This window comes from Lygodium microphyllum, chromosome 10 (genome assembly GCF_053477565.2).
Source record: "Lygodium microphyllum isolate KBCC chromosome 10, Lygodium_microphyllum_v1.1.10, whole genome shotgun sequence".
In the NCBI taxonomy this organism is placed as follows: Eukaryota; Viridiplantae; Streptophyta; class Polypodiopsida; order Schizaeales; family Lygodiaceae; genus Lygodium; species Lygodium microphyllum.
Window position 1 is genome coordinate 12,857,027 of NC_141144.1, and position 25,005 is coordinate 12,882,031.

Sequence of the window (25,005 nt, forward strand, 5' to 3'; positions counted from 1 at the left end):
CTTCATTCAGCAGTTTGATGCAGCCTATTCAAGGGGAAACTTCACCGAATCCTCTAAGATTCGAAAGGCAGCCACTTTCTTGAAGGGGAATGCATTGCAGTGGTGGTCCACGCTCTTGATGCAAGGTAGAGCACCGTCAACATGGGTACAATTCAAGCAAATGTTTACATCGAATTGGTTGATTAGTACCTTTGAGGTGGACACATGACAGCTTGTAACAAACTTGATGCTAAGGAATGCAAAAATTTAGAGCAATACAATAAAAAGTTTTGAGATGCATTGTTGCCCGTCACTTCTTATCATGCCGTACCCCTTCATGAGCAAGTGGAAAAATATGTATGTGGGCTGCCCAAAGGAATCAAGGATTTTTGCATAAAATCCACTGTGTCTAGCATGTCTCAACTCATAGAGACTGCTGCTACAGCCGATGCTTTGCTGCATGGAAAGGATTCGGGCTTCCAAGAGAGCGGGGAGAAGCCGAATAAAAAGTTGTTTAAGGCTGAGAAAAGGGGCATATCTGAAAACCAGCCTGAAAAGAGGCCAAAACAGCAAAGAAAGGGCTCAAAAACATTGGCACAACGTAGAGAATTAATGGCTGCAAATAAATGCTTTATTTGTGAACAGGAGGATCGTATTGCAAAGAACTATCCCAATAGGCAGCAAGCTGCAAAATTAGAAAATCAGGGAGATCCTAAGGGTAAAAGGCCCAAAACATCAGTGGGATTGGTGCCCGATGTTGTTAGTGATCAGCCCAATGATGATGCTACTGAGTTGTGCAGAGCATGGGGCAAAATTAGGAATCAGCATGCATTGATCTTCTTTGATAATGGTGCACGAGCCAACTTCATCTTTACTGACATGGCAGCCCATCTAGGCATCAAAGAGGAGATGGGAGCCATGGGGGAAGTTGGAATGGCATGTAAGGGTCATGCAGAACATGTCACACCACTCATTGGAAAGCTTCGGTTGCACATACAGGGATATGTGGATAGCGAAGAGTTTTACATTGCTCCACTTGAGGGTTGTGATGTGTTGCTTGGTATGCCATGGTGCCACCGTATGCATGCAGTGATTGATTCATATGCAAAAGAGATCACTATTCAACATAAGGGAAAAACACTCACACTTGATGTAAAGTTGAAAGGGGAATCTGTCCCTGTTGTATCTACAACTGCTATTTCTAAAGTAATGAAAAATCATCTTTCAGCGTATTTAGTTTTTGCTAAGGATAAGGATGATAGTGAGAATGTTGGGAATATGTCTAAATTAGAGAAGGATTGCATGTCATTTCTGAAAATGTATGCTGATTGATTCTCTCAGTCACTTCCAAGGGAGCTACCACCTGAAAGACCCGAAGATCATGGCATAGACCTTATCCCTGTAAGTAGCCCTCCTAATAAACCACCCTATAGAGTCAGTGCAGCCCAACAGGAGGAGATTATGAGTCGGATAAATGAGTTGTTAGAAAAAGGGTTGATTCAGCCCAGCTCATCTCCTTTCTATTCTCCAGTGCTTTTGGTGCAGAAAAAGGATGGTTCATGGCGTATGTGTATTGACTATCGTGCTCTGAACAAGATCACGATAAAGAACCGCTTGCCGATCCCTCAGATCGATGATGTTATGGATAGATTGCAAGGGGCAACAATATTCAACCATATAGATTTGAAAAGTGGGTATCATTAGATACGCATTAGACCGGAGGATGTGCCTAATACAGCTTTTAGGACATCTTTTGGGTTATATGAATTTCTTGTCATGCCTTTTGGACTTACGAATGCTCCTGCCACTTTTAATCGGATGATGGATCGCATCTTTCGACCACATAGAGCATTTGAGGGTACTTTCTTTGATGACATGGTTGTCTATTCAAAGAATGAGACGGAGCATAGAAAGCACTTGGACATTGTTTTCAATGAGCTACGTAAGCATAGGCTGGTTATCAATGATAAGAAGAGTGAATTCTTTTTGCATGAAATCCACTTCTTGGGACATATTGTATCGGCTGATGGTATTCGTATGGACCCTGCTAAGGTTGAAGCAATACGTTCATGGCCAACTTTGAAGAATGTTCATGAGATCCGTAGCTTCTTGGGTTTCTATTCTTACTATAGGAAGTATGTACGCGGGTTTGCTGAAATTGCATCTCCATTGCATGCTTTGCAAAAGAAAGATGTGCCATTTAGATGGACAGCAGTGGAAATTTCAACATTTGAAAAGTTGAAGGAAAAGATGACTTCAGATCCTATACTTGTGTTGCCTGATCTAAAGAAGTCACTTGTGGTTCAGTGTGATGCATGTGGTAATAGCATTGGGGCTGTCCTTATGCAAGATGGCCGAGTTGTGACTTATGAGAACCGAATTTTCCACGGTGCAAAGAGAAATTTACAGGTTTATGAGAAAGAGCTCTTGGCTGTAATTCATGTACTGTCTACGTGGAAACATTATTTGTTGGGGGCTGATTTTACAGTGCAAACAGACCATCAGACTTTGAGGTACTTTCTGACGCAAACAAAGTTGTCAGAGAAGCATATGAGATGGGCAAATTTTCTCTATATGTTTCATTTTCAGATTGTACACATTGATGGTAAAAAGAATGTTGTGGCTGATGCACTGTCAGGTAAGCCACAAATTTCAGCCGTCACTATGGTTTATCACATTGAGTTGGATGCCATGAAAGAGCAATATGCTGTTGATTCGAACTTTGCTAATATTTATGATCAGTTTTGCAATGGCCAAAGACATTAGCATTTTATGCTAAGAGATGGATTTCTGTTGATGCATGGACGACTGTGTGTCACAAAGCAATTGAGGCCTAGAGTGATCATTGAAAGTCATGCTCCTCTATATGCAGGACACAAAGGTATTGTTGCCACAGTCAAGACAGTGGAGCATTTCTTTTATTGGCCATCTTTGAGGCATGATGTAGAGCAGTTTCTTAGGGCATGCATCATATGTCAGAAGGTAAAGCATGATAGGCAAAAGATGTCGGGCTTGTTGCAGCCCTTGCCTATTCCAGATAGGCCTTGGCAGAGCATTGCTATGGACTTTATCTTTACGCTTCCTAGGACACCTACAGGGAATGATGGGATATGGACTATTATTTGCAGGTTTAGCAAACAAGCCCATTTTATTCCGGTGAGGAAGAAGATAAAGGCTGATCATATGGCACGATTATTTATGCAGCACATTTTCAAGTATCATGGTATGCCTGAGTCGATCATCAGTGATCGAGACCCTCGAATGACCAGTCTATTCTGGAAGGGGTTGTTTGAAAATCTGGGTACCACGCTAAAATTCTCATCATCCTTCCATCCGCAGACAAATGGTCAGTCTGAGGAAGCAAATTCCACAGTGTTGGATCTTTTGAGGTGCTATGTTTCAGATCACAAGACACAGTGGGAGCAGTATTTGCCATTGGTTGAGTTTGCATACAATAATACGGTGCATACTTCCACTGGCAAGGCTCCATTTGAGGTGGTTGAGGGTGGCAAGAAGGTTCCATCTATTTTGCACACTAAGGATAAGATCTTTGAGGGTAATCGCTTTGTGGAAAGCTTGGATGCAGCCTATGCAAAGATAAAGTATGCACTTCAGAGATCACAGGACAAGCAAAAGCGGGCAGCTGATCGCCATAGACGTGCTTTGCAGTTTGCAGAGGGCGATTATGTATTGCTGCGTTTTGAAAAGGCAAGAGTGAAAAAGATAAAGGGAAGAGAGAGGTTGTATCCGAAGTTAAGCATGAGATACTATGGGCCCTTTCAAGTGTTGGAAAAGATCAGCGATGTTGAATATCGGCTGAAATTACCTCCACATTGGCGGATACACAATGCCTTTCATGTCAATTTGTTGAGACCTTTTCGTGGTGATGTGCTAGAAGATATATCTACTGAAATTTAACCAGAGGTTGAGGAACTAGATGAGATCTTGGTACCCGAGCAAATTTTGGCACATAAGGAAAGGAAGGTTAGAGGTAAAGTTTCCAGAAGATATTTGGTGAAGTTTCAAAATTATTCACCAATGGATGCAAAATGGATGAAAGAGGATGACTTGGTAGACCATCCTCAGTTGTTGCAACTTTATCTCGATGCCTTTCAGTTAGAGCCAACTTTGGATCGGGCTTACTCAGGTTCAACAGAGCGGGCGTCCGGAGCATTGCCTGATGCTCAAGGGGAAGGTAGCACTTCCACTCCACCGGTTTTGGACAGCTCTCGTATATAGTGGATCTCGGATGCATTCAGCATGCATCCAAGGTACTGTGCTGACAATATGTCTGCCATGAGGTCACTACTCGGTGTACTAGTCACTGTGAGATACATGTATATGAGTATGGTTGTTATTGCGGCTCTATGACTATACTTATACATGAGTTTTTGAACCACTTTGGCAAGAGTTTTTGGCCCAGTTTAGCATGAGTTTTCGGACCAATTTGGCATGAGTTTTTGCCTCAATTTTGAGATCAATTTCTGATTAGTTTCAACCCAGTTTTTGATCAGTTTGAGAACCGTTTATGATCACTTTGGGATCAGTTTTGCATCAGTTTCTGATCAGTTTTTTTACCATCAGCTTGTGATCAGTTTGGAGTCACATTTGCAGCCGTTTGTGATCAGTTCTCATATCAGTCCATGATCAGTTTATGATCAAGTCATGCTCAGTTTTTAATGGTTTACAGCTGATTCCATGGACAGCCGCATGTAAACGAATGTCATTGAAAGTTTCAGCCATGGTTTATGCTGACAATATGCTTTACTGTGGTTTTGAAGTCAGAATGGTTGAGAAACATGAGTTATGGATGCATCCAATGGTTTCTAGCAACAGTTTTGGACTGTTTTTCAGTTTTCTATTATGTTTTGCTGGCTGGAAATTTTCAATAAGTTTTGCGCATATGCAACGGTTTGACAACAGTGGCCAATGTTGTGGTGACTATCATGCCAAATTGAAATTCCAGTGCAATATACTTTTGCTTTGGCCCAATGCAGTGCAATCGAGGACGATTGCAAGGTTTTCAAGGGAGAGGTCTGTTACGGGGACGTGAAATTTTGAGAAGTTACTAATCAAATGTGCAAGGTTGTTTAGCACATGTGATACACATGGCAGTTATTTCATGGGAACGGGCCAAGGACCCTGAGGATGCAATGGGTGTTAAAGGCAAAAGTTGTGTTAAGTTATGCCAACTGGGTTTTGATGGTCAGTTCGTGCTAGGTTGGACCCTAGGACGATTGTTTGGCCATTAAGTGTCAGTGGTGACACTAGGGACTAGCATTAATTAATTAATTAATGCTAGTCTAAGGGTCAACAGAGGTTGGGAACCACTCCAAGTTGCAAATGGCCTAGCCAATTTCATTCCAGATGGGCATGTTTAATTTTGGGCAGGGTCAAAAGGGCTGAAATTAATATGCGTTAGGAAGGCTGCCACTTGACAAAAGTTTCCCATGCAACTAGGGAGAAGGCTGTTGGAGGGTGGTGGAAGCTGAATGGCAGCCATTCGGAGCTTGGTAGAGGAAGAGAAGGTGATCAGATTCGGCTCTGAGAGGCGACGACGACTGATCGCATGCCGCAACAGGACAGGGGCAACAGGTTTTCTCTTCCGCCTCAAGAGAGGCGGCGGTAGGAGAGGAGAGCTCGCCAGCTATACTAGTGTTTTACCCTCCTATTGAAGCTATTGGTGCCATCAGATTTGTCATCAGAGCTACGAATCAAAAGATACATTTTCAGCTGATTTTCTCTCTTTCTACAGCATTCTCTCATCTCCTACAGTCTATGCTCAAGTATTCTCAGCAATTCTCAGCCATGGGTAGCAAAGTACAGCCAAATTTGGTGGACAGTAGAGAGTTTACTGCAGTAAACCCTAAATTACAGCAATAATTAGGGTTTAGCAGCCACCTTGGGACCCGTGCCATTAGTCAAAGGCATTGTACACTGAAATCAGCACCAAAAATTCGTAGAACTGTGAGGATTTCAAATGCCAACCCATCTATTGTGAATTTGGGGCAGCATGGTTGGGGTTCCATTAGAGCAAGTCTTGGGTGAAAATCAAGGGGCAATTTGCCCGAATGCTTTGCTGATTATTTGAACAGCAAGGGGCTTTTGAATCAACCAAGGAGATTGTGAAATCTCGGCTTGTAATTTATCCATCAGCAATTGAAATTAAAGAAATACCAAAAGGAGCGCTAGTTTTGGGGCCAACAGGGTGTCCACTGTCCAAGTTTATGAAGGTAAAGTGAGCATTTCAGTTTATGTTCATTTGCTAATTGCTGTAATTAAGTGCTTAATCAGGTTAAACCACCCTATCCAAGAAGGAAGGCTGGTTTCAGCAAAAGCCCCATGAAATTGAAGGAAATAATCCAAAAATTAGATTCTTAAAGCTTGCTGCCCTGTTTTGACTCCATAGCCACCATTCTTTGAAGCTTCACATCCAAGAATGCATCAATGTCGGTCCCTTGAGTGTTGAAGAAGCTCCAAGGAGCTTGATGGAGTAAAAGCCCTTTGATCTTTCGAAGAAATTTCAGGAAAAACTCATTGCTGTCTTGAATCTGCCATAGCCAGGGTTTGAGAGATTAAGAATGTTCAAGAGAATGAGATATAGTTCAGTATGCTTGTTAGAAGACTCAGAGAATCATTGTCATAGCTTGCAAAAGCCATAGCCAATGCCACATGCTGCAGATTTTCGTGGAGGAAGAGAGGATCAATTCAGCGCAAAATGCGCAAACTCAGCCTGCTGTACCACAGATGACAGTTGCCTTGATCAAGGCATATGGCTACTCTATGGAAAGCTTAAAGCATGAAGATTAAAGTCTTGGAGGTCACTTCAACCATTGAAGGGCCTGAGAGAAAAACAAAGCCAAGATTCACCATGAAAGCTTAAAGAAAGCTTGAGAGAAAGAAGAGAGAGAAGCTGGTCCCAAAAAGTAATCAAGGTTAAACCCCTATAATGCCAGTTTGGACTCTAGTTAGAGTCAAAAACCTTCAAAATGGACCTCCATTTGACGACGTCCTGCTATTTCGGCTAAGAACTTCCATCTTCCTCAAGATCTTCTTCAAGAAACCACCAAAATTAGTTCCGACTTATTGCAAAGATCTTTGACTAGTCACGGTTTGAACTGTACCAAACCCTGTGACCAAATCTTGGTGCTCCAATTAACTAGTTCCTGTCCCTGTGACTAAATTCTCCATGAAAATGACTCTTCCCATGGATCAAAGTCCATGCTTTGATACCAATGTAAAGTTGGATGCTACTTCAATGGAAATTAACATAGGACTAACAAGAAATGCTAAATTAACAAGAAATGTTGGAAACCATAGCTTGTCATTTCTTAGTTCAAGATGTCTTACAACCAAAAATTACAAGAGATGCTGAAGCTATGGAAGCTTGAGAATCAATTGATGATGGTTGTTGCAAGGAACTCGCCCCTTACAATGGTGGGGAAGGAAATACCTTCAAGCTCCAAGAAGTGGAAATGTGCAAGAATGATTAAAAGATGATTTACATTGGCACCCTCTTGCCTTTTATACTCCAATCCAAGCTAGGCTAATTTCCTAATTAAAGCAACATGAAAATTGCTTTATTACACACTATTTGCACAGTACTTGTAGTAGTTGCTCATAAGAAGTGGCCAATTTACCAAATGGATGTCAAGTCAATATTCTTGAATGGTGACCTCTGTTGAGCTAAGACACGATTTTCAACTTATTAGCATTCTTAAACATCCCCAAAACACACTTAATTATTGAAAAACCCTAAAAAGGGGAGCGGTCCGAGAGAGTTTCAATGGTCCCCCAAAAAACCTAATTCTTTGGGGCACCCTTCAACATCTATAAATAGACAGGCTGCCCCCATTCAGCCTTATCCCTTTTTGCATGTTTCTCACCCTTGTGTGTAGATTTCAGCCATCAATCTACCTCCACGTGGTCGTCCAGACTTCGCGACTACTGCCACCTCTCCCTCAACCCTTGCAGTGCCTTGGCACCTTCCTCCAAGCTATCACCCACTATCTAGCGCTACCTTCCACGCTGCATTTGGCATTCACCTACCACCACCATCTCCACCATCTCCTGGTGCCTATGTTTGACCCACATCAGTCAGGTGTCAATCTCCACACCCTCCAACTGCCTACGTCTCAACCTGGCGACAATGTAGTTGCTTCCCTCTCCATCAAGCAATATCTTTCAGCTTGCATTTGCACCCTTATGGAGCCGCCTGGCATCACCTCTCTCTTCTACAGCAATTGTCACCTCAATCTCCTCAACCTCCTCGCATCAGCATTTTACAAATCCCTCACTCCACACTCCAACTAGTGGTCACAGAATTGGTATCCGTCTCTGGTGGACATCACTCTCCAACACTTTGCTCTGCCCTTGTCTCTACACTCTTACATTCATTTACGGCATTCATTTACTTCAGAGTTGTGTTCTTCTCTCCCTTCTTCTATTTGTGTTTGAGTTTCTGTGTTTGAGTTTTGAGTTTTGAGTTTTGTGTTTAGGGTTTGAGTTTTGCTTTCTGTGTTTATGTATGTCTCTCTGTGTTTCTTTTGAGGTCATACACTATGTTTCCTCAATACAAACCCTAGTAGCTTTCTTCACATGGTATCAAAGTCAGTGCTCTTGTAAAAAGTATCATGTGGATATTGTGAAGAGCGTGGTTTTGCGCGAGGCACACGATACGACTCGTAACCAAATCACAATGTCACAAACACCTTCTTCTCCACTTCCTATGATGTCCTATCAAGCTTCTCCATCATTGGAGTCCTTGAGCCGGCATTATGGACTCATTGAGGAGGATGACACTCCACCTTCACTGTCACCTTCTTTTCCTACTCCTATTCCACATTTCACCCACATGACAAAGGAGGACTTTGAGGAGTACAATTGCAACAAGTATGGTGATGTTTACACCCCTCCTACCAGTTTTACTACCACATTCGGACCGGTTGGTGAGGCACCTCTCCAATCATGGAGGATATATAGCATTCGGAACGTCTAACAACCCATCTTCATCATCTAAGCTAGATCCAGTGTCAAGTTTATACAATCCTTTTGAGTTGCATGAATCAAAACCCTCATTCGTTTCTTCTTTTGAGGTACACGATCCGCATGGCTTTGCATATGCGAACTTCAATAGAGGGGGCTCTCGAAGCAGACATAATTCAGATACGTCTACAACTTCTGTTTCATTCGAGCATGTCACACACACTTCTCAACTCCCTCCCATCCCACCCTCTTCTACATCACACCTTGATCACCTCTCATCATCTTTCCAAAACCTTGGATTACACTCCACATCCGAATCACACACACTAGGGGTTGGATCTTCCATCTCCGCTCCTAGCACTTTCTCATTCTCTATCCCATTCTCTACCTCTTCACACCTTAGTACTTCATTAGGGGGGATGTCACCCTTTAACACAATGTCTCACACCTTTCTGCAAATGAGCACACCCATAGCACCTGGGACGACTATGATGGGCATCCCCCCTCACTACCCCCACATTCATATCTCACATAGACACTTAGACGCAAGGGTTTCCATCCTCAGTTTATGGTGCGTCTTCACACTCTCCTTAGGTTACACCTACGCAAGGATTCCCATCTTCTGCTCCACGTATTCCCATCCCACCTCCTTGGGTTGCTCATGCGGCTACCATGCCCATGCCTAGTCAGCCCATCCCTTCCTATGGATCCACCTTGCATACCCACCGTATGCCTAGTGGGCACTCTGGGGCCCATTCCCAAGTATACTCCACTCTCCCATCTTACCCACATTACATTTTCCCCCATTATCCATCACCTAGCACTACCACTCCTGTTGCAACGGCCAAAAATGCCTTCACAGATAAGACTCGTTTTAACGGGTTAAATTTTACCACTTGGTCAAATTACATGCAACAAGTGCTTGAGTCTCAGGGCTTGAGTCTCAGGGTCTTTGGGACCTCGTTGTTGGTCTAGAGCCTATGCCAACGAGCTCATCCTGACTACATCCGCCAATGGAGAGCTTGCAATGCCACAGCCAATGTCGAGATGATGTACAAATTGCTTCCTGAGTTTCACTCTCAGTTACAGCACTTCCTGCTCGCGTCAGAGAGTTGCAGTCACCTTCTTGACCACTATGCGGCCAGAGATCGTACTCAATACATAAATCTTGACTTTGAGATTCAAGAGTTCTCTATTAAGGAAGGGATGATCTGAAAGTCAAGTTGGCTTAATATAGACGGTTACTCACTGAGTTCGCCACTACTGGCTCTCCAAAGTCAGACAACAATGAAGTTACATTCTTCTTGAATAAGTTGCTCGAAAAATCCTTTAATTTCATCCAACACATCATCTCACAGCCTAGACTGCCGACCTTTTACAAGTTTGAGTGTCAATTCTTGCATTACACGAGGCTACACGATTAAGTCCATAAGAAATCCTCATCACAGCCTTATTCAAAGCGGAGAGGGTTGGTTGCCTCTTCTTCGAGAGGGAAAACCAACAATGGCAAGAACTCACAAGATGTGAAGGTAAGCCAATCCAAGAGTGACACCTCTTCCTCGGACAAAACCAAAGAATCAAGATCTATCTGGCAGCAACTCCATAAGAAAAATAGGTTTTGCACACTACCAGAGATCTAGCCATGTGGACGAGGAGTGTCGCACCAACGCCCAAGGTCTCCCAGCTAAAAAGCCTCAGCAAACTGCTATGATTGCACAGTCCAATGGGGTTATGCCTCCCCTTCTACTTCATCTACTCCCTCACCACTAGTCATTGATGCTGAACATGTGGCATGCGGACAGCCTCGGAAGACAATCTCTTTCACTACCCCTGAGGGATTGGCTGATTGGTTTGCACGTTCCGATCCCATTGCACTTCATGCATCCATCTCACCTTCCTCTCCACCTCGTTAGCATGTCTCTTGGTCCCTTAGGATCCCTCAATCAGTCTAGCATCCATTTTTTGTACTCTTAGAGTCGGACCCATAGGATTCATTGTCCTTAGCTTTTCCATTCTTATGTCTTCCGCTACATTGACTCACACGCATAAGCATTCATTGCATTGTACTTTCAGTTAGCTTTTTCTTTCTGTTATGTTTTGCTTTGGAGCATCTTACTGCTCACCTCTGTGTGCTAGCAGATTCTTCTCTCTTTTGCAAGGTTTTATATTTCAGTCGAGCTAACATGCAAGTTTGCTTTGGTCCTTCTTGGGCTGGATACGTGGGGATACACGCCGTTCCTTTCATGGTTTCCTCTTCCTAGGAGTGTTTGCTCTTCTTTCAATATGGAGGCTTCCCCTCCCCAAACAGATCGTGCAGCATCCCTCTTGATGCTATCATAGCAGTGACTTCTACCTTGCTTTTCCAACAAGTACTTCATCCTTTTTAACATCTTCTTCTTCCATTCATCATGGTTCTCGGCACCACACAAAGACTGACATTAGGCTCCTCTTCCTCCTTCGGTATCTACATCCAAGTTGAGAGGGGATTTCTACCCTTCTTGGTATTCTAAAAGCTTCAGCACTTTGTCTTCAACATCAGCTTCTCCCCCCCCATTGTACCTTTTTCATTTGCATTGCATGATTTCATCATCTTTGTATTAGGACGCTTGGGCAAGTGAACAATTTCCCCACAAGGGACACTGTCCAAGTGGCACCTGCTGCGTGAGTATTCTTTAGCATGTAACATACTTTGTATCTCATTGTGTAGAGCACCACTTGAGCGGATCCTAAGTTGTTTCCACTGGCGGCTATTGTCACCACACCCCCATACTCCATCACATGGACACCTCATCACCTTTTTTTTCCTTGTCATCGACACCCTCGAGTGGATGGGTAAGCTTGTACTGTTTTCTAATGTGTTGGGTATACCCTCCCTACTCCGTCTTCTAGGTCACTGTTGCTCAATCAACTGAATCCCATAAACTTTTAACTCTCACCATTTTTTTTAAGTTCAATGTGGTTCCATCCGCCATTGTAGGGCTTAGTAGGCCACTGGGCAGCCAACATGCACCCTTTGTCCGATGCCCTATCCTCTCTAGGGTGACTACTTGGACTCCCTTGATAAGATAACCATTGCCTATATAGTCTTGGTAGGCCACTAAGTAGCCGACATGCACCCTTTGTCCGATGCCCTAGCTGCTCTCTCTGGGGTGGGACGCCTTGGGGTAAGTAAAAATCAAAGCGGCTAGCCTAACCTTTTAGCCTAGTTTTGGGCCTGAGAGGGGGTGTTGAGCTAAACCACGCTTTTCAACTTATTAGTATTCTTAAACAGCCCCAAAATACACTTAATTAATGAAAAACCCTAAAAAGGGGAGTGAGCCGAGAGAGTTTTAGTGGTCCCCCAAAAATCCTAATTCTTTGGGGCACCCTTCAACATCTATAAATACACAAGCTGCCCCCATTCAACCTTATCCCTTTTTGCAGGTTTCTCACCCTTGTGTGCAAATTTCAAACATCAGTCTACCTCCACGTGGCTGTCCAGCCTTCGCAATGGCTGCTGCTACCTCTCCATCAGCCCTTGCAGTGCCTTGGCACCTTCCTCCAAGCTGTCACACACTGTCTGGCGCCATCTTCCAGGCTATGTTTGGCATCCACCTGCCATCACCAGCATCTCCACCATCTCCTAGTGCCTGCATTTGGGCTCCCTTTGCCTGGTGACAGTGTGGTTGCTTCCCTCTATTGAGCTAAAACACACTTTTTAGCTAACTATCATTCTTAAACAGTCCCAAAACACACTTAATTAATGAACAACTTAGGGGCTAAAAAGGGGAGCGGTTTGAGAGAGTTTCAGTGGTCTCCCAAAAACCCTAATTTTTGAGGCACCCTTCCACACCTATAAATAGACGAGTGGCCCCCATTCAACCTCATTCCATCTGTGCAGGTTTCTCACTCCACGTGCAGATTTCAGCCATCACCCTCCTCCCACGTGGTTGTCTAGCCCTCGTGACTACTGCCACCCCATCCGTGTTTGCTCCTGCTACTGGCGCCTTCATCCATGCTAATGCCATGATGTCATCTGCTGCGATCTAATCATTCAATCATCACCAGCCACATCAGACATTGTTTCAACCTGCGTTTGCACCTGTGCAGTCTAGGCATCAGCTGTTCATCATCCTGCGGTAATTTTAGATCTGCGTTTGCTGTCTGGGACAGCTGCCAGCCATCACACACACACCTATTATTTGTGTTTGCCGATCAACATCCACTATCACTTGTGTTTACAGCATCTACCTCCTCAGACACTCTGACTGGTGGTCACAGACTTGGGATCCGTCTTCGGTGGATGTCACACTCCGACATTGCTCTGCCCTTGAGCACACTGTACACTCTTACATTCATTTGCAGCATTCATTCATTTCAAAGTTGTGTTCTCTCTCACTCTTCTTCTATTTGTGTTTGAGTTTCTGTGTTTGAGTTTTGAGTTTTGCGTTTAGGGTTTGAGTTTTGCCATCTGTGTATGTGTCTGTCTCTTTGTGTTTCTGTCGTGGTCTTACACTTTGTGTGTCCTCAATGCAAACCCCAACAGTTTTCTTCACATAATGTCAAAGCTAGTGCTCTTATAAAGAGTATCCTACAGATTTTGTGGAGAGCTAGTTTTTGTGCGAGGCAAACAATACGACTCGTAACCGAATCACAATATCCCAGACACCTTCTTCTCTAGTTCCTGTGATGTCCTATCAAGCTTCTCCATCACTGGAGGCCCTAAGACACCATTATGGACTCCGTGAGGAGGACGACACTCCACTTTCACCTTCACCTTCCTTTTCTACTCCTATTCCAACTTTCACTAACATGACAAAGGAGGACTTTGAGGAGTACTATCGCAACAAGTACGGTGATGTTGACACCTCTCCTACCAGTTTTGCTACCACATTCGGACCGGTTGGTGAGGCTGGCCACCTCTCCGATCATGGAGGACATACGGCATTCGGAACATTTGGCAATCCATCTTCATCATCTCAGCCAGGTCCAATGTCATGTTTGTACAATCCTTTTGAGTTGTATGAATCAAAACCCTCACCTGTTTCTTCTTTTGAGGTGCAGGATCCGGATGGCTTTGCGTATGTAAACTTTAATAGAGGGGGCTCACGAAGCAAACAGTTTTCAGGTACATCTACAGCTTCTGTTTCATTTGAGCATGTCACACACTTCTCAACTCCCTCCCATCCCACCCTCTTCTATATCACACCTTGATCACCTCTCATCATCTTTCCAAAACCTTGGATTACACTCCACATCTGCATCACACACCCTAGGGGTTGGATCCTCCATCTTTGCTCCTAGCACCTTCTCCTTCTCTACCCCATTCTCTACCTCTTTGCACCATGGTACTTCGTTAGGGGAAATGCCACCCTTTAACAGAGTGCCTCTCACCTTTCAACAAATGAGCACACCCATAGCACTTGGGACGACTGTGATGGGCATCCCCCTCACTATCCCTAGCTTCACATCTCATATGACCACTCAAACGCAAGGGTTTCCATCCTCAACTTATGGTGCGTCTTCACACTCTCCTTGGGTTACACCTACCTAGGGATTCCCATCTTCTACTCCCCGTGTTCCCATCCCACCTCCTTGGGTTGCTCATGCGGCTACCATACCCATGCCTAGTCAACCCATCCCTACCTATGGATCCACCTTGCACACTACCTGTATGCCTAGCAGGCACTCTAGGGCCCATTCCCAAGTGTACTCCACTCCCCCATCCTACCCACACTACACTTTTTCACACTATCCATCTCCGAGCACTACCACTCCTTTTGCAACGGCCAAGAATGCCTTCACGGATAAGACACGTTTTAACCGCTCAAATTTCACCACTTGGTCGAATTTCATGCAACAAGTGCTTGAGTCTCACGGTCTTTGGAACCTCGCCATTGGTCTAGAGCCTATATCAACTAGCTCACCCTGACTACATCTATCAATGGAGAGCCCACAATGCCACAGCCAATGTTGAGCTGATGCACAGATTGCTTCCTAAGTTTCACTCTCAGTTATAGCACTTCCCGCTCACGTCAGAGCGTTGGAGTCACCTTTTCAACCACTATGCGGCTCCAGATCGTACTCCGCGCATCAATCTCGACTTTGAGCTTCAAGAGTTCTCTATTAAGGAAGGGGATGATCTAAAAGTCAAGTTGGCTGAATATAGGCAGCTACTCGCTGAGGTCGCCACTACTGGCTCTCCAAAGTCAAATGACGATCAGGTTACATTCTTCTTGAATAAGTTGCCCGAAAAGTACTTCAATTTCATTCAATACATCATCTCACAAACTCGATTGCCAACCTTCTACGAGTTTGAGTGCCAGTTTTTGCATTACGCAAGGCTGCATGATCAAGTCCACAAGAAATCCTCATCACAGCCTTATTCAGAGTAGAGGGGGTTGGTTGCCTCTTCTTCCAAAGGGAAAACCACCAGTAGCAAAAACTCGCAAGATGCGAAGGCAAGCCAATCAAAGGGTGACTCCTCTTCCTCAAATCAAAGAATCTAGACCTATTTGGCAGCAACTCCTTAAGAAAAACCGATTTTGCACACACTACCAAAGAGCCGGCCATGTGGACGAGAAGTGTCGCTCCAAGGCCCAAGGTCTTCCGCCTAAAAAGCCTCACCAAACCGTTGCAACTACACAATCCATTGGAGCTACGCCTTCTGCTTCTGCTTCATCTGCTCCTTCAGCACCCGTTGTTACTGCTAGACGTGTGGCCCGAGCACAGCCTTAGCAGACAATCTCTTTCACTACCCCTGAGGGACTGGCTGATTGGTCTGCACGTTCCGATCCCGTTGCACTTCATGCATCCATCTCACCTCCTCTCCACCTCGTCAAGCATTCCCTTGGCAGAGCCTTGCTATTGGACGTACGCGATGGTGGCCACCTTCTTAGACTAGCATGTCTCTAGGTTCTTTTGGATACCCTAGGTCAATCTAGCATTCATTTTTCACACTCTTAGAGTCGGGCCCATAGGATTCATTGTCATTAGCTTTTCCACTCTTTTGTCTTCCGCTGCATTTATTCACACACACACATTCATTGCATTTATTGTGAGGTAGATTTTCTTTCTATTATATTTTGCTTTGGAGCATCTCACCACTGACCTCTATGTTGGTAGATTCTCGTCTCTTTTGTAAGGTTTTGTCTTTCAATGTAGGGCTAACTTGCAAATTGCTTTGGTTCTGCTTGGGCTAGAGACCTGGGGATGCACACCGTTCCTTCCATGGTTTCATCATCCTAGCAGTGCTTGCTCTTCTTTCAACATGGCGGTTTCCTCTCCCGAGGCGAATCATGCAACATCTCTCTCGAGGCTATCATAGCAGTGACTTCTACCTTGCTCTTTCAACGGGGTGCTTCATCCACTTCATCTTCTTTCATTCCTTATGGTTCTTGACATCATATGAAGACTAACATCAAGCTCCTCTTCATTCTCCGACATCAACATCCAGGTTGAGAGGGGGTTCCTACCCTTCTTGGTATTCTACAAGCTTCAACACTTTGTCTTCGACATCAGCGTTTTCACCTGTTGTGCCTCACCCTTTGCATTGCATGATTTCATCATCCTTGTACTAGGGTACTTGGATAAGTGAACAATTTTCCCACGAGGGACACTGTCCAAGTGACACCTGTTGCATGACCATTCTTCAGGATGTAGCATACTTTGCATCTCATCGTGCAGAGCACCACTTCAACAAATCCTAAGCTATTTCCACCAGCGACTGTTATCACCACACCACCATACTCCATCACATGGATACCTCATCACCTCTTTTTCCTCGTCATCGACACCCTGAGTGGATGGGTAAGCTTGCACTATTTTGTGATGTGTTGGGTGTACCCTCCCTACTTCTGTCTTCTGGGTCACTGTTACTCAATCGGCCGCCTCCCATAAAATTTACCTCACTTATTCAAAAAAAAAAAATCAATGTGGTTCCATCCGCCTTTGTAAGGCTTGGTAGGTCACTGGGCAGCCGACGTGCACCCTTTGTTCGATGCCCCATCCTCTCTGGGGTGACTACTTGGATTCCCTTGTTGAGCTAAAATATGCATTACTTGCTGATTAGCCTCTTAAACAGCCCCCAAAACACACTAAAAATGCTCTTTTAGAGTAAAACCCTAAAATGGGGAGCGGTTCGAGAGCGTTCAATGGAAACCCTAAAACAGGAAGCAATTCGAGAAAGTTTAGTGGAAACCCTGATTTTTGGGCCGCCCTTCCACATCTACAAATAGACAGGCTGCCCCCATTCAACTATTATCCTTGTTTTGCAGGTTACACCAACCCACACACGCTCTGCTGCTGTTGGCGCCCAGTTTCCAGCCTGCAGCCTGCCTCCATCTGCTGTCCAGCCATCATCGACTGCAGCCACATCATCTTCAGCCTGTCCATTGCTGTAGGTGACAGCTCTCAGCTGCTGACAGCTGCTCCAAACTGTCCCAGACTGCTGTTCAGCCTGCTGTCCATCATCTCCAGGGTCAACCAACCTGCATTTTCAGCATTGCACGCCCTGACACTCTCAGACATTGTTTCAGCCTGCTGTTTACAGCAGACTGTGCACAGTTTCCAGCCCCCGATCAATGGTACACTGCTGCGTTTACCAATTTCCAGCCTCCAGACTGCTGCATTTTGGTGACCAGCCTGCTGCCATTCACTATTCAGCACTCCTACACTCCGACTAGTGGTCACAGACTTGGGATCCGTCTTTGGTGGACGTCACATTCCGACATTGCTCTGCCCTTGAGCACACTGTACACTCTTACATTCATTTACAGCATTCATTCAATTCAAAGTTGTGTTCTCTCTCTCCCTTCTTCTGTTTGTGTTTGAGTTTTGAGTTTTGCGTTTAGGGTTTGAGTTTTGCCCTCTGTGTCTGTGTCTGTGTCTGTGTCTTTCTGTTTCTGTCGTGGTCGTACACTCTGTGTGTCCTTAGTGCAAACCCTAGCAGTCTTCTTAACATCCCTTGATAAGATAACCATCGCCTCTGTAGTCTTGGTAGGCCACTAGGCAGCCGACGTACACCCTTTGTCCAATGCCCTGGCTGCTTTGGAGTGGGACACCTTGGGGTAAGTAAACATCACAGTGGCTGGCCTAACCTTTCAGCTCAATTTTGGGCCTAAGAGGGGGTGTTGAGCAAAAACACGCTTTTTAGCTGATTAGCATTCTTAAACAACCGCAAAACACAATTAATGAAAAAACTTAGGGCCTAAAAAGAGGAGCGGTCCGAGAGAGTTTCAGTGGTCTCCCAAAAACCCTAATTTTTGGGCCACCCCTCCACGTCTATAAATAGACAAGCTGCCCCCATTCAGCCTCATTCCGTCTGTGCAGGTTTCTCACTCCACGTGCAGATTTCAATCATCAGCCTCCTCCCACGTGGCTGTCCAGCCCTCATGACTGCAGCCACTCCATCCGTGTTTGCTCCTGCTGCTGGTGCCTTCATCCATGCTGACGTCAACTGTCGGCGACATCATCATCTGCTGCGATCTAATCATCCAATCATCGCCAGCCACATCAAACATTATTTTAGCCTATGTTTGCACCTATGCAACCTAGACGTCAGCTGTTTATCATCCTGCGACAATTTCAAACCTGCGTTTGCTGTCTGGGACAGCCACCAGCCATCACACACACTCCTACTATTTGCATTTGCTGATCAACATCTGCTGTCACTTGCATTTACAGAGCATCTACCTCCTCAGACACTTCAAGTGGTGGTCACAGACTTGGGATCCGTCTCCAGTGGACGTCACACTCGGACATTGCTCTGCCCTTGAGCACATTGTACACTCTTACATTCATTTTACAGCATTCATTCACTTCAGAGTTGTGTTCTCTCTCACCCTTCTTTTGTTTGTGTTTGAGTTTCTGTGTTTGACTTTTGAGTTTTGCGTTTAGGGTTTGATTTTTTGAGTTTTGCAGTTAGGGTTTAAGTTTTGCCATCTGTGTCTGTGTCCGTCTCTTTGTGTTTCTATCATGGTCGTACATTCTGTGTGTCCTCAGTGCAAACCCTAGCAGTTTTCTTCACACCCTCTCCATCAAGCGACATCCTTTAACTTGTGTTTACACCCTTCTGGAGCTGCTGGCATCATCTCTCTCTTCTACAATTGTCGCCTAAGTCTCCTCAGCCTCCTGGCATCAGCATTTTGCAGATTCCTCACTCCACACTCCGATTGGTGGTCACAGACTTGGGATCCATCTCCGGTGGACGTCACTCTCCGACACTTTGCTCTACCCTTGAGTATCTCTACACTCTTAAATTCATTTATAGTATTCATTCACTTCAGAGTTGTGTTCTTCTCTCCCTTCTTAAGCTTGTGTTTGAGTTTTGAGTTTTACATTTAGGGTTTGAGTTTTGCTTTCTGCGTCTGCGTTGGTCTCTTTGTGATTCTGTCGTGGCCGTACACTTTGTGTTTCCTTGGTACAGACCCTAGCAGCTTTCATCATAACCTCAAGCAAGAGGTATACATGGCTCAGCCAACCACCAAGGTTTGAGATCCCCCCATTCAAAGAACAAAGTTTATAAGCTGAAGAAGGCATTGAATGGGCTGAAACAAGCCCCTAGAGCATATACCAATGGATAGATAAGTTTTTTTGGGGTTTGAATTTCAAAAGATGTGCCTCAGATGCTAACTTGTATGTTTACAAGGATAGTGAAAAGTCTGTAGTAATTGTCCTATATGTGGGCAACCTTATTACAAGAGACTATGAAGATATAATCCATCAAACTCGAAAGGCTTGGAACTTTGAGTTTAAAATTGTCAAGAAACACGGATCTAGAGCATGGTGGATAGCTACAGCGGATGGAAGATGAAGATCAAACTCATGATAACATAGACAAGTAGAGGCAAACTATTACACAAGTGAATTAGGCTCCAAGATGGCAGCTTGGACTCATAAATACAATCTTATGTAGGACTAACAAGGACAAGACACTTAACTGAAAGTACAAAGCATCATGACATTGTATTCATTCCATATGAAAAGTGGTAGTCAAGGATAATGCTTTATAGTTGTTGGATGGTAGTAGTTTTCCATTTCTGTGCATATGGGATTCAGTCTGTCTGCATGTCCTAAGCTCAAAACTGCCTCATACAAAGAGGCTACAATAGGTGTAATTGCAAATATTTCGACACCCCTTCTCAATCACCAGCAGATGGTACAAAGTGTGTAAAGGCTTTCGTGAGAGTAACACCTGCAACATGTGGGCACACCATAAACATGGCAAAACACCAGGGGCTGTCGCAGAAAAGGCTAAGTATGGGTATCACAAACATGATGGTCATCTAGAGGCTGTAACAGGGGCCTTACAGAAGCTGTAGTACATGAGGAGTTTACAAGCTTATGTCAGAAGCATTAGGGCTAGGAATTACAAGGCTAAAAAGTCAGTAAAAAATAAGATCAAGGACCGTGAGGCCCTTGCGGTTTTTAGCATTTCTTTTGACATAGATCTTTTGTTTATTGCAGGTCTTCTTATCGATGTAGTCCAGCTTGATCTTGTACTTATTCTTCACTTTTCTTTCAACTTCAGTGTCCACCACTTTGATCTTTTGGTCCTCTTCTTCTAGGTTCTCCTGGTCTTCTTCTTTATTGACTTTGCTTGCATCGATTGCATCAGTCTTCATGTCCATGTCCCCCTCAAGCAAAGGTATCATCTTTGAGGCAGCGGAAATGACTTGCACTTTCTTAAAGGTAGCAGACATATCTTCAAGTTCTTCAAATAAACTCATTGAGAGCTCTTAGTGTAGGCAACTTCATGACCTCCTACAATTGGGTCAAACAAGTCTTCTATGTAGTTGAAATGAGCCATAAGGTACATGTTACTCTTTATGAGAAGCACCCACTTAAAATTTTTATGTTTGGCATTGAAACTCAGCTTCAAATCTAAGATAAATCAGTAAGAGTGTTGTACTTAAGTGTATCAAAGGATACAAGAAGATTAGTATCAAATGACACTTGATAAGTATCAATAGATACTATTCTTTGATGAGTTTGATACTGATGCTTGATCCCGTTGCTCGAGTCCCCGCTTGGCTGGTAAAATCTTGTTGGTAAAACACTTGAATCTTTGCTGGAAGCTGAGTTGGGAGCTCAGATCATAGTGGCAGCTCAAACCAAGTGGTAGAACCTCAGTAGAGTGAGAAGAGTAAGAAAATGAAGCAAATAAGGAGTCCACGAAGTCACCTAACTATCTTATCCAAGATAGCTTTTCACACCATCTCAATCCACCTTGAACAATGTTCACATCAATCAAAAATACTACAACTCATCTCTTGTTGATCACCTCTAAGATGAACACCATGATGATCCTCAAGCAATCGCTATTAGCCCTTCTTATCATCACTTGGGAAGTTAAGCAACCAACACCCTTGAATCGTCACTTTTCCATTCAAAAATGGCCAACTAATGTTTTGATATTCCATATCATTAACATTTAATGTTTCACTTTTTGTAAATGTCGACCAGCCTTCGCGAGGAAATAAGCGACTAGCTACCCACGATCTACTACCAATGATCTACTACACACCATCTATAAGTCATGCCATGACTTGTCTTACATCTCGTGCAATCCTTCACTCACATCCTTCCCAAATCCTTCTCGTGCGTACTCCCTTGACAATGTCATTTGCCTCCACCTATCCCAGCACATAAATACATGTATGTGGTCAGTGCCCATGTGTATTACAAAGAGTCACAACCATGTCATCCAAAGGAACTTACTTTCCAAGGAATATAAGCTCATATTAGATCTCTTTCCATCTTCATGATGTGATCTTTCAGGGTCGGGGAGTCTACAATTGGGGCATAGCTTCAGCTCTAGGCTCATGCTATGGACAAAGGTCTTGACCTCTACATGTCAAGGACACTTGTTGCATAAGACCTCTATTGGGCATCACTCAAGTGGACCTTGTTGCATGATCATGTGTCTACTTGCATAATCCTTTTTGCATATGCATTGTGTTCACTGTTTATGTCCTTTATGCACTTGGAAGAGGGATACTTGAATATATGAGCCGCTTTTCAAGTGAAACACCATGCATTGTGCAACATGCCTTACCCTTTTACACTATTGAACAGAGATCTCAAGTGACATCCATTGATCTTAGATTGTCGCCGTCGGACTGCCACCACTCTCACCATTTCATTTCTCTCTCCATTGATCTCAGATTGTCATCGTCGGATTGCCACCACTCTCACCGTTTCATTCCTCATCTTCCACACCCTTTGTGGGTGGTTGGGTACTTCTTCTTGTTGACAAATGTGTGAGTTAATCAGTCCTTTTCCCACTAGACACTTACTTCCCCAAACAAAACATGGGGATTAAAAATCAAAAGAAAAGAAACAAACCAACCAACAAAAAAGAAAATATTTGGACTCCCAAGAAAAGATAACCATCGCCTTGGTAGATTCTTAAGCAGCCAGCATGCACCCAATGACCGATGCCCTAGCTACTTTGGGGTGGAACCTCTCAAGGTACAATAAGGGTAATTCCTCATCGACTCTCATAGTCTTGGGAGGCCATTGGGCAGCCAACATGCACCCTTGCCTGATACCTTGGCTGCTTGGGTGAAACCTCTTGGGCAAGCTATGCTCTGCAATCCCCCTTATAAGGTTTACGCTTTTGTGCTAATAGGAGTTGTTAAGCAAAAAAGGTTTGATTAAGATTAATCAACCTTTTTCAGCTCATTAAACATCCCCAAAAACTCAAACAATTAATGTACCTAAAGTGTCTAGCCACCACCTGAGAATACATCAGCGCCACCCAAGACAATCGATTGGCTCGCGTCTCTATAAATGGAGGATCTGTCCAGCCACTGTGCATCCCACATGGTTGCTGCCATTGCCTTGCTCCTGTGCCTTCTTTGCCTACTAGCAACTGCTCCACCTGCCACCACATCATCCAAACTGCTGGTGGCTGCATTTTCATGCACGACAGGCTATCCTACTGCCACCCAGCTGCCACAACATCTTCTACCAGCTGGTTGACCTGTTTGTGGCTAATTGTCTGATGTTTCCCACACTGGAGATAGCTATGTTCACTGTTGTTCAGGCTGCTCTAGCTGAGATCATCATCTTGGGCAGTTTGCTGGCTGCATTTTCATAAATCTGCTGCTGCTCGGCTTCCCAAAGTTCTCCTACAGCTGCAAATGTTTCTCCAAAGGGTGTGTATACTGGTGATCACTCCTCCAAGACTTCTACAGCTGTGTTTTCTTTGTCTCCAGGCTTTGTGACATCCTCCACCATCCAAGCCTTGGTGGTGTGCTGCTTCAGGATCTTTTGGAGGCTATCTCCATTGACTTCCTTTGCTTAGCCCAGTCCTTGAGAGCCAGTGGTTTGAGTTTTTCTCCACTCTTTGGACATACACTATATATTTTGATCCATGGAGTGATTCCTTCACCCTACACTCTATGTTTTGTGTTTTGAGTTTCTCTCCACATTCATTTGTTAGTCGTGTTTGTACACATTTTGTGTTTTCTCTGCAAGCCTTGGAGTGTTCTCCACACGGATTGGTGCATCAATCCAGTAACTGAAAGCATTTGACCTTCACTTTGGCAATGCAGTAAAATGCCATCTTTTCTTGATGGAGGTAATAAGCAATTAAAATGTAGAATCCCAAACAATTTATGAGAGTCTATTTGGCTATTATGTAGGCAGCCAAACACGCATAGGGACTATGCCCACCTTCTTGCTTGGGCTATATTCTAGTTTGCCTTTCCCAATGCTGTTGAAAGTTTCTCTATTGATTGCATTGGCCACGTCTCCTATAGTAAATTAAGATAACCAGAACATTGTTTGTAAGGTAGGAAGCACTTGTGATCTTAAAAATGACCCACGACAAATCCCTACCACCTAGGGTAGAGTGATGTTCAAATCAAGTGCACCGATTTTTCAAAGCTGGAAAAGGTAACGCCAAGGTGTCCTTTTAGCTCCAGAAAACCAAAAAAACAGATTGAAGCACCGAAAACAGAGCTGTGCTTTAATCGAAAGCTGTAACCCTGAGCTGAGTTTTTCAACCTCCGACACAGGCAGAAAGGTTCTGTGTACGGTTGCAACATTTTTTCGGGATCTGGAATCAGGGCCCGAGTATAAAGAGGACTACTTTTGTTTTCATCTGGGAAACTCAGGCATCAGATATCAGTAAGTTTCCAGTACGACTAGCTTTGCTGTGTAACGCAAAGTAGCGTTTTTCCCAACCATTCATTGGCATTCAGTCCCGTCTCAAAGCTAGCACTCTTCCGACAGGATTCTTTTGTCTAATAATATCAATGATGCACTTGAAATGAAGAATGCCAAACAATGCCACGGACAGACAGACAGAGAGAAAGTAATGCTAAACAACCTGCCACAGAGAAAGAGAGAGAGAGAGATAGAAACATAGAGATTTACCTGCTGATACGGCTACCCACAGTCGCTGCAAACGGAACTGAACGCAAGTAAAGCATGGTCCACGTAGATCTTTATATCTTTCCATGCAGTTTGAAGAACCTGGTGTCTACTAATTAAAAGAACAAGGTCTTTTTCTGCACCAAATGAATTATATTGATTATATCGATTATGGAAAAAAAAATTGTACAGCATCCTAAAGGATCAAACATTCCCTTTACAAGAAATCATTACTGATGAATGCTAGGGTAGACATGCCTGTATGATGTCATTTTGGAATGACCTTTGAAATACACGACTGCTATGCCAATGTGGGTCAGGTGGATGCATGGGAAGCATGCTCTAGGTGTCTTTGCTACACAAATTTGCTTTGGGCCCCATTGCCACGTGGTAGGTGGCCTTTGGAAAGGAGACTTGAAAAACAATGGAAAAAATTTGAGTTGAAGGGAACCATGCTTTGCCATATGTTAAGTCTCTCTTGGTCTAACGGTAGTCCACCCCCTTGCATGTCAATGATTGAGGTGTCCCCTCTAATCATCCACCAATGCACCTACTAATGGTCAGCTATTGGCCATAGCTCTATCAATCTATACTTAATGTCCATAGCTCTGCCACTGCCCAATCACCCTTTGCCCTCTCTCTCTCTCTCTCTCTCTCTCTCTCTCTCTCTCTCTCTCT

At 44.1% G+C, this 25,005-nt stretch overlaps 1 protein-coding gene across 4 annotated transcripts in view; it reads right to left on the reverse strand.

Moving 5' to 3' along the window:
• Positions 1-24,469, reverse strand: part of LOC148029718 (alpha/beta-Hydrolases superfamily protein) — a 118,170-nt gene extending 93,701 nt beyond the window's left edge. For 3 of the 4 annotated variants that reach the window (XM_087686033.1, XM_087686030.1, XM_087686031.1), the window contains exon 1: positions 24,331-24,469. In XM_087686033.1, coding sequence (XP_087542159.1) covers positions 24,331-24,386 — 56 coding nt within the window. In that variant the 5' untranslated portion in view covers positions 24,387-24,469. The remainder of the gene's footprint in view (positions 1-24,330) is intronic. The other variant, XM_087686032.1, reaches the window with a different exon arrangement.
• Positions 24,470-25,005: the final 536 nt, after the last annotated feature.